The sequence below is a fragment of the Aulonocara stuartgranti genome, assembly GCF_965226115.1.
Source record: "Aulonocara stuartgranti genome assembly, chromosome: 19".
NCBI classification, from domain to species: Eukaryota; Metazoa; Chordata; class Actinopteri; order Cichliformes; family Cichlidae; genus Aulonocara; species Aulonocara stuartgranti.
The window spans coordinates 11,924,855-11,935,696 of record NC_138955.1 but is presented as its reverse complement, the minus strand read 5'-3'; the positions used below and the strand labels follow the sequence as shown (position 1 = coordinate 11,935,696).

Here is a 10,842-nt window from a genome sequence, read left to right as displayed (position 1 = left end):
TCCATAATCCATTAAACAAACAACAGAAAACATTCCCACACAAGAAAAGCCCTCCACTTGGTTTTGCCCAGCAAGGTTCAAAATGACATCACCTGCACTATAAAAGTCAGGACATACGGGGCGAATTTTAACACACTTGACCGGTATGGAGGGCAAGGAGAGGAAAACTGTGGTAAGTAAGGAAAAGCAAAACCCTGAACCTGCAACATAATAAAATAATTTAGCAATTTATCATTGTGAATTTGCTTTAACTGCATTAATTACTTAAACTGTCACAGAATGCTAACACATAGCTTAGATAGCAAGTGAACTACTGTTGCTTTAGCAATTGCAAATCAACAAATAAACATGTTTTAAAAATAAATATCATAATCATCTATATTTGTATTATACTGCTCTGTCACAGTATAATGTAAGAGATAAGCGGAGAATCTGAAAGTGTTTCAAGTACTCGCCCACTTTTTTCCAATCTTCTGTCGTCCACTTTTACTGAGCCCATGGGAAGTGTAGCCTCAGTTCTCTGTTCTGACAGGAGTGTCAAGCAGTATGCTCTTCTGCTGCTATACCCCGTCTTCTTCAAAGTTTGAAGGACAACGTGCAGAATAGATGCTCTTTTGTATACCTTTGAGTGGTTATTTAAGTTACTGTTGCCTTTTATCAACTCTAAGCACCAGCAAGATCCCATCACCCAGAGAGCTGCTGTGGACTACAGATATTCTCTTTTTGGACCATCATTCTGTAATCTCCTGAGATGGTGGTGTGGGAAAATCTAGATCAGCAGTTTCTGAAATGGTACCACCACATCTGGTACCATCAACTATATCATGTTCAAAGTCACCTAAATGACCTTTCTACTCCATCCAGATATTTGGTTTGAACTACCTAAGGTTGTCTTAATCATATCTACACGTGTAAATGTACTGAGTTGCTGCCATGTGATTAGCTGACTAGATATTTATGCAAACACAAGTGTTTGATTACTTTATTGGCTTTTAGATTCATTTTGGCAATATGGCTTAAGAGTTGAATAGTTTCTGACGTTGGGGAAACTCTCCCTTTAGGCAGGTTTTAAAAATAATTTTGGTGGTTTTGCTATTGTGAAGTGTCTGCAACAAATACCAAGGTCGATATCTAGAAATGTACTCCAGTGAAAAGGAATTTATAAATATTTTTACCTCTTCAGTTCCATTTTCTGTACACTGCTGGGGTGTTTTTGTTTTAAATAGTGGGTCCATTCAAAATCTGTGTGGGGTTGGTTGTGTTTTTTTGTTTTTGTTTTTTGTGTTAACTCAGATTTAAATCTGTATTGGCTATCAAATAACAATCTTTGACCTGGAAAAACATCAGAGGCTGTGTGGGTAGGTGTGCAGCTGACATTCTTCAGGTCAGTATAACCACCAAATTTCCGTAAACGGTTGCTGTCAGGACCTGACTATATCTAGCTCTGGTTTCAGATAGGAAAATGACATGTTTAGAAACTGCATATCTGAGTAGGGGACAAAAACAACAGCCTATTGTGAGGAGCATGTTTGTTTATTCTATACTTTTACCTTTTTGGTGGAAATGTATAGGTTTTTGCTTTGGCTTAAATGTTTTTAATGCCAGTCGAGTATATTAGGACTGTATTCCTGGCAGTGTGGGAGGAACTTAAAGGCATATTTGGGTAAAATGCACATATTTATCAACTTAAACGGTACAGTCAGTTTTTCAGGTTAGTTTGGGTTGATTGTATTTTTTTTAAAGATGACCTATATATTCTGACATCCAGTTATTTCCCCTGCATTCCTGATTTTTATGTAAACATTGTTGCTCCCTTTTTTTTTTCGTTTAATATTCAAGTGAATAAAATCCAGTTTTACCGTTAATTTTTGCGCACTGGATACTCTCCGATGGTCACATTAGAGGTGATGTCATTGGCGAGCGGACATCTCTACACTGTCGCTTTAATTTCAGTGCAGTCCAGGGGGCAGGATCGCTTTTTTCCTTTTTTAACCCTCTTCTCCTGGGCTCTGAGCGTTTGCGCCAACCGCAGCAGCAGATTGAATGAAGTGTTTGCAGGCAGCTGGGCACACGGAGGACACCGTGCTACTTCGTCCGGGATGCTAGACTACAGCCAGCATCATTATTTTTCAGCTCTTAACTGGGCGGATTTTTAGGCTCGGTGCATTTTCCCAGCAGCCACATTTTTAAGAAGGTGCAGGCCCTTAAGAAACCGTCCCCTAATCGCCTTGATGGTATCTGGACTGCAGCGCTCAAGCGACTGGCAGCTCCACAGCACGGCTGATTAAGAACTTGGGGAAGTGAAATGGTCAAGATGGCAGCTGTGTGGAGTGATGAAACTGATGTGGTGGCATTAGATGCAGCGTGCGTGTACATTTAAGATTTTTCCCTTTGTCATGCAGGATCGCCGTGCGGGACGCGGACGCTTGTGAAGGAACGCAGTTTTGGATTCCTCCGAGGCTCCGCGTACGCTTCACGTCTTTTCACTCCACAGTTCGCGAAATTGCAATGCATGTTGGCCAGGGTGTGGGCTTAGCACGACAAAAGGCGATGTTCTGGTGATTGTGGTGAGCTCCAGCTGCTCCGTGTGTTGCGGACGGACGCCGTGCAGGAGGACTGATAGACTGACACGTGCTGGGACCGAGCTGCAGGAAGGGACACTTGCATAGTAAATAAACTGTCCACGAAGCCTGCACGCGACATTGATGGAATGCGACCCGAGTGATTTTATAACCCTTTGTGCAACCCCCGACAAATTACGACCAACATGGCTGAGGCGTCGCGCAACGGCAACGAGCCGCCTCTAAACGTTGAGATAGATCCGGATTTCGAGCCCCAGAAGCGGCCACGGTCCTGCACTTGGCCCCTGCCCCGTCCGGAATCTGGTGCGGGCAAGCCCGGGGCAAATGACACTGACGTAATCCCCGAAGAGGAGGATGACGAGGGTGGGAGCACGGGGAGCGGCGCTGCTCAGAAAGCCAGCGGCGGCGCTATTAAAACCCGAGAGCCGAGCAGCAGCAGCTCCATCTCCCAGCCGGTGGAGGTCCAGCGGGGCCCCTCCAAAGAGGAGACCGCCGACGGCTCGCCGTCCTCGGCGCAAACCCCCGCAGCAGCTCCGAGCGGTTCTGCCACCCAGCAGCTGAGGAAGTCCTCCGCCCGCAGGAATGCCTGGGGCAACTACTCCTATGCAGACCTCATTACCCAAGCCATCGAGAGCTCCCCTGAGAAAAGGTTGACCTTGTCCCAAATCTATGAGTGGATGGTGAGATCCGTGCCATATTTCAAGGACAAAGGCGATAGCAACAGCTCTGCTGGCTGGAAGGTGAGCGGTGATGTGTTGGGGCTGTCATCATAACAAAGACCAGTGTTATTTTTTATTTTTTTTAACTTGTCCTGTAAGACATGCAATGCACAAAGCTCATTTTAATTCTGAGATGGAGGCAGTAGGTGCAATCACAAACCTGTAGTCTCATCAGTTACTGGCTATACACATTTATTTATCAAACATCTCCTCCTATCAGCAGGGGATCTGAAGATGTGTGGCAGTCTAACGGCACATGGTGTAACTATATGTAAACCAGTGTAGTTGTAGTAATGCGTATCACATTACACGCTTCATTATGCCTCTAAAATTAAGGATGCAGACGAACCTCTGAGAACAAAGCGGCTTGCTTGAAAGTTGAAACCCAAAAGACGTGCAATGCAAAGTTGATTTCACTTTCAGACATACTGCTCAGACTGCAGCACAGACTTCACCAAAGCTTCAGCCGGGCCTTGCTTGTGTTTGATTTTCAGGATTAGTTTGGCCTGGACCAAACCAATTCATCTGTCATGGAATGTAGTCTGATGGAAAGCTTTGAGCTTTGCAGGATTTTGTGTGTGTGTGTGTAATCCTGCACAACTGGATATGCAATGCAAGCTGATTCCAGTGAGCAGCTTCTTTGAATGAATCACACTGGTTAAATTGTGCTGGTTAAAACTGCTGCATTTACAGAAGGGGAAATAAAAACATCACCCTGAACATGTGAAACTGATTAATCTGCACAGAATCAGTTACTTTATGCTCAAAACTGCTAGATGTCAGTTTTCATTCATGTTTAAGCTGCCTGATGCATATTTGAGCTTGGCAGATGTTGACTGGAAAAGGAAAGGGTTAATAACAGGGTTTCACATGTGCTGACATCAGCATTTCCTAGGAGATGCTTTGGAGCTGTGTGACATTCAGGTTGAGCCTGGCAAGTGTCCCCAGCAGGTTCAGGGTTGAACAGATGGGTTTTAAATTCAGACCCGTCACACATCTCATTCAGCACACTGAAAGTACACCACCTTCAGTTTTGAGCTTTGTCTCCAGTGCTGTAAGTCAAACTAAATATTCAGCCCCTGTATGGACGCCCATCAAACCCTCTGCGGTTCAGCCCCGCTGTTGTCTTTTCATGATGCCTGGGCACAAGAATCAATCAGCTGACTATAAATTATGTAGGTCAATGTGTAGCAGTATGAGAGAAGCTCAGTGTTTGTCTTTGGATCTGGCTCTGGCTAAACTGGCATTGCTCCAGTCCCTGCTCAGAACGAGGCTTTGCTCAAAGGGTGCTGCAGCACTACTGTGACTGCGTGTGGGGGAGGGGAAGGCAGGAGTTCGCTCTTTGTGATTTCTCTTGTAAATGCAGTACAGCTTGTACTGTACGTGCCTGTGAAGCTTATTGGATACCTTCATATATCCAATAAAATTTCATCTTAAGGAGGCAGACAGGTAGGTTACGCTGCTGTATGTTTGCTATTGGTTTTATTCATATGGATGTGGTTACCTTAAATCTTTAACAAGGTGCTTCAGTCTTTTACTGGTTGTGTACAGGAAGTGAAATCAATAAAAGAAGCATGTTTAAAATTCAGTACTTCTGCAGTAAACCACCTTTGAGTCATCAGATTTTGTTGTATCAGTGCCTTGGGCATTTTGAGGTTGTAAATCTGCCTGCTCCAATAATTGAATACAACAACGGTACATCTTAAAGCCTAATAAATGATCACAGACTTGAATGGAAAAACCTCCTGTGTCAACACCGGACTGTATCCCAGGCTTATTTGTTGCAACTCCACTGTATTGGATTGCATTAGATTGAACGGGACAGGTGGTGTTATTGTGTTCTCTGCCTGTAGCTCATGGGATAAGCAACATGTTGGAATATTTGACTTGCCCCATCGACAAGTGTGGTATTGGATATCATGGTAGTGATAAATTTACATGTAAACATTTTGATTAGTTAGAATATGTAGCTGAAAAGGGATACATAAATCCCACTGGATAGATCGATATCAGAAAGCAATTCTAAATTGATCAAATTTAGCTTTAATGGACAGAAACTTTTTCTCTTTTTGGTACCGCTGTGGTCTGTTCACCCAATGAGTTCTTGTCAGTGAGATAGCTTTTATGTAAACTGATTCAGTAGTAGCAGAGACTCTAACTTTGTCTAGATAGATATAGACAGGAAATGAGTGGATTAGTGCATTTCTAACCAGAAATAAAAGGTCTAATGGCTGCTCATCTGTTGTGTAAACACAAAGACCAGATGCACTTGCATAAGATTTCAGCAGAAAACAGTGAAACACTTATCAGGTATGTGTTTACTGCAGTATGTTTGGAATCGCTGATATGCTGAAAAATGAAGCTGTTGCCAAAAGGATGTTTTCCAGATGTTGAATCAAATCTTCCATATCAAATGGTATGACAGAGCCTCTTTTGTACAAAAAAAAAAATTGTGTTCATCACTCCATAAAACCTGTTGCCACTGTCATCAGCCCAGTTCTTGTGTAATTTAGCATACCTCAGCCTTTTCTTACTGCTTCTCTTAGGAATGGCTTCTTGTTGGTGGGTCTTTACTCTGTCTCAAAGCATTAAGAGGAAAAACCTGCTTGTTTGAGAACCCTCAGTCATTAAAGCGCAGATCAAGTGCCTTAATGAGACCAATTTCTGGTCTCCTCTTGCTGTAGTTTGTTTTGTGTTGAGCTTGCTTAGCGGATAACTTTAATCGTCTTAGAGATGGGTTTAAATGGGACCTTGAGTTAAATCAGGTTAATTTAAGCTTTAGAGAATTGAGTTGAAGCCTCTCCCTGTGAAGCTGGCCTCTGGGTTATGGAGATCACTGCGGAGTTTCTCCCTCTGTTACTGAAGTGTGACAGGCTGGGCGTGCACGCTCCAGCTGTTTAATTTTGTACGTGGTAAGGAACATCTCCAGGGAAATCCTGTAGACCTTTGTGAGCAGCCAGAAATGGGTCACAGTGCAAAGAAATGTCTATGAAGACACTGCAGCATTGGTAATTAGTCCTTTTGTATTAACCCTTTAAAGCCTGAACCATGAAATAAAAGCCCAAAAACTTTTTTTAAATTATTATTAATGGATTGTTTAGTGAGTCTTGCAATAACGATAAATATTAATTTGCATAAGTTTAAATTTGTATCATATTAGCTACATCAGGCTTTTGTTTTCCTTTCTATAATTTTTTTGCAGAATATTTACACTGATATAGATGTATCATCTTTGATACACTTGGCCTTAAAGGGTTAAATTACAGTTAACCCTGTGCAATATCCTTGAGTCACTCATTTCTTTAATTTGAATTTCAGTAGTCTTTGGGAATGTGTCTCCAGGCTTCTTGAAGGAGACTGAAGTTCTTTGGCTGTTTGCTGCCTTTTTGCTCAGTTATCTGTCAAGATGATCCCACACCGCCTCAGTAATGTTGAGGTCTGGGCACTGGGGAGGCCAACCTATGACCGATGGTGTTCCCCTTTGGGGGGGGGGGGGGGGTGGCATTGGAAGTCTATTTGGGATTGTCCCAAAAACACTACTGCTAATCGCACCTTCCAGATTGTATTGCACGGTGATGTCAAACTGTACTTGATTGCATTCATGATTCCATCAATTTGGCAAGATTTCAACACCTCTAGCTAAAACACAGCCCAGAACATGACAGAGCCTCAACCATGTTTTCTAGATGGCTATAGACAGTCACTCTTGTACCACTCGACTGTACATATTGACAGCAACTTGAACCATAACTTTCAAGCTACATAATACCTTTTGCCACTGACTTTTAGTCTTTTGTAATCATCTGAAAAGTCAGCAGTGTCTCTATTTAGAACACAAAATTCAGATAATTTCAGTCCTGTGTTTTATTTTGTCATCAATTTGTCCAGTTTCCTCAAATTTTAGGAACACTGCACACCATGCTGAAAACGTAGTACTGTAGATGAACAACAAAACCTTAAGAAGTTTTGTAGGGGACACAGAATACAGCACTGTCTGCTTACAGCACTGAGTTTTGTATTCTGTTGTAGTGATTTATATTATCTGGCTCATTGTTCCTTTGTTGGGCTGTTATAGAGCTCTGCAATTACTGTAATACATGTTGTAATCTTTTGTAGTTAAGCTTGACTGAAGTTTGAGAATAACACTAACAGATGCAGCAGGAACACACATTCTGACTTGGTCCACTTTGTAGGTCACATCTCATTAAAGCTTTTGAAGCTCCTAAAAGTATTTAATACTTAATCGTATCATGTACACAAGTTTTTTTTTTTATGAATTATTGCTCATACTGGGAAAGTTGTATTAATGCTTAAGTTTTCTTAATCATTTGTCTTTGCAGAATTCCATCCGACACAATCTTTCCCTCCATAGCCGTTTTGTGAAAGTCCAGAATGAAGGAACTGGGAAAAGCTCCTGGTGGATGGTCAACCCAGAAGGTGGGAAAGGAGGTAAAGCTCCCAGACGTAGGGCTGTGTCGATGGATAACAGCAAGTACATCAAAGGAGCCAGAGGACGTGCCACAAAGAAAAAAGCCTCATTGCAGGTTGCTCAAGATGGGAGCTCTGAGAGCTCCTCGAGCCTCTCCAAATGGACAGGAAGTCCCACCTCCCGCAGCAGCGACGAGCTCGATGCCTGGACAGACTTCCGCTCTCGGACAAATTCCAACGCCAGCACGCTCAGCGGTCGTCTGTCCCCAATCCTGGCTAACCTGGAGCTGGATGAGGTACCTGATGACGACTCACCCCTGTCGCCAATGCTGTACTCCAGCCCCAGCAGCATGTCTCCGTCCACTGGACCAACAGGACTGTCTGATCTGGCAGGCACTATGAACCTCAATGACGGGCTCTCTGACAACCTGATGGATGATCTTTTAGACAATATCAGCCTCACAGCATCCCAGCAGCCTCCTCCTGGAGAGGAAGATGGGGCCAACAGTCAGGGGAGTTCAGTATTTACCTTCAGCTGCTCAGGAAGCAGTTTAGGTAGTCCCTCTAGCAGCTATGGGACAAACCCACTCTTCAGCCCTCCGTCCATCACAAGCCTGCGACAGTCACCCATGCAGACCATCCAAGAGAACAAGCAGACCACTTTCTCCTGCATGTCTCACTACAGTGAGCACCAGGCCCTAGATCTGCTTGGGATGGACTCCCACAGCCCCAGCAATGTCATGATGACCCAGTCCGACCCTCTGATGTCGCAGGCCAGCACCGCCATCGCTTTGCAGAACTCCCGCCGAAATGCCATGCTGCTCCGCAAAGACCACATTCTGGTTAACCACACCAGTGCAGGCCAGGCCCAAAGCTCTTCAGTGCCTGGTTGGCAAGCGGGCTTGTCAACCTCTGACAGTGACGACAGCTTCCCTGAAACAAAGCAGCTACACCTGAAGTCTCCTAGTAAGAACGCCTCTATGCAGCTCAGTTCCAGTTTAACCAGTCAGGACCGTTTCTCCGCTGATCTGGACCTTGAGGTGTTCAGCAGCAATCTGGACTGCGACATGGACTCAATCATCCGCAATGAACTGATGGACGCAGATTGCCTGGACCTCAGCTTTGACTCTCGCCTCACCTCCACACAGAACAGCAACAAGAATTCAGGAAGCTTCTCCAGCTCGAAACAGAGCCCTCAGAGCTGGGTGCCGAGCTGAGGAGCTGTCAGAAGTAAAGAAGGTGTAAATTTGGGTTAATTGTCCTGCGTTGTGCAACTAGAGGGAAGGAAGGTATGTAAGAGTTTCAGTAGACTTTCTTCCTATTTTTCATTTGCGGCATTAACTTCAGTACTGTATTGTAGGTGTCTGAGACAAAACAACAGTGTCTTCACAGTGAAGGAAAAATAATCGTTTCAAAAGATCAATGCCTGGCCAGTATGAACAAATGGTACTGAGTGGAATGAAACTACAGTACCTTCAGTTAAAACTACATGGATCAACTTGTATCAGTCTCAGGGATTCACTCATATCACAAAGTAATACATAAAACTGAAAATGAAGTGTTTTCATCCTGCTTTCTCTCCTCTTTCACACCCTTTCATACCCAAAACATTTTTTGCCAAACCAGCTGTCAGCCTGACTGATGGCCTGTTTACAAAAACTGCAGAGAATGTTACATTACTACGTTCCAGTGGAGGATACTTGACAAGCTGCTTTTTTTTTTTTTTTTTTCCTTTGTTTTTTTTAAAGATTTCTTTGAGACGTAGCCTAAATGGACAAACAGTTTTTTAAAAGCTTTCCCTCCCCATTGATGCACCAATTCACACCAAATATCAGTATGTAATGTTATCAAGATGTGAACTGCTCTACATGATGTGTTTTTTGTATGCAGTGTTTTTTCAATTTTTATTTTTTGTAGCAAATTTTACCCTGTGATTTTTAAGTGACATTACTGTGAATTCTGTTCCCTCTGAAGAGGTCCATTACTGAAGTATTGATGATGTTTCTGCTGCAGATCCCTTTTTAGGTCCCTCCTCTTCCACTCACTGCACTGTTGGAAGTACTGCTCTGTATACAGACCTTAGGACTGAGTTAAGGACACGATTTAGTTCTAGTTACCACTTTTTAGTTGTCAAACACTTGGGACTACTTGGGTTGAAATAACCACATTCAGTGACTCACAGCGCTCGACAACTACACCAGTTTTGGCATTGATTTGATGGAGTTCTTGGTGCTCTAAATCTAAAGATAGCAGGGAGTGGCTGCAGATGAAGCACCGTCAGTAGCCTCTCCTTTGTTATCAGCACTATAGCAGGTGCTGGGTGACATGTTTTCAACACTGGGAGGGTGTGTAGTATCTTGGCGTTTTTCTTTTTTCTTTGTAATGAAAGAAATGACCACAGTATCTTAAATATTGCCAAAGTTTATCTGCATTTAAATAAGTGGAAAGAGGCTACACAGTGCATAGCTAATCAGAAGTGTGTGTGTGATATAAGGGCAAAAAAATCTACATCAGCACAATTTTGTAGGAACAGCAGGATGCTTTTTAAAATTGTTTACATTTTTAATTTTTTTTTTTTTTTTTAATTATCAGGAGTGTTTTAGTAAACTTGTATCATGTTGCATCATTGTAAAAAAACAAATTTGGTTTATTTATTGCGATACTTGTTGCCATTGTTCCTCGATGCACATTTGGTTAGGGCTGTGTAAAATCATGTTTTCATTGCTCTGTTCACTGGGTGATCACTTGCACAACAAATGAAAGGGTCCTTTTGAGAAATGTTTAACAGTGTGTTAACCAGATTAAATAATTCTCATTGGCTTAACCTTTTAATACATTTCTGCACAGCTGTGCTTCCACTTTTTTTTTAATTATTATTTTTTTTTTTTTTTCTTGACTGATTTTTACAGTCTGTGTTAAGGTTTAAATTTCACTGCCAGTCTCCACATTTCATATATTCCTATTGCTCCTACAAAAACAAAACATGAAGTTGACATTTCCACTTGTAAAGCAAACACTTGGTTTTATCAGAGCTGGTGCATGTAAATAAAGCAAACTACTGAAAAGCTGGAGTTTGATGTTGTCTTTTGTTTTTAAATCTGTCCCTAGAGGAA

General features: G+C 42.6%; 1 protein-coding gene across 2 annotated transcripts; it reads left to right on the top strand.

Annotated features, from left to right (window-relative positions):
* Nucleotides 1-107: 107 nt before the first annotated feature.
* Nucleotides 108-10,792, top strand: foxo3a (forkhead box O3A). Of its 2 annotated transcripts, XR_014273174.1 has the most exons (4): nt 108-172; nt 2,403-3,322; nt 7,642-9,018; nt 9,743-10,792. XR_014273174.1 is itself a non-coding variant. In XM_082516261.1 (3 exons), exons 2-3 carry the CDS (start codon nt 2,768-2,770, stop codon nt 8,944-8,946), a joined length of 1,860 nt encoding a protein of 619 aa, XP_082372387.1. In that variant the 5' UTR covers nt 108-172; nt 2,403-2,767; the 3' UTR covers nt 8,947-10,792. The 2 variants fall into 2 exon arrangements, 1 of the variants encoding a protein (XP_082372387.1); XM_082516261.1 differs by having other exon boundaries at nt 7,642-10,792.
* The last annotated feature ends 50 nt before the right edge of the window (nt 10,793-10,842 follow it).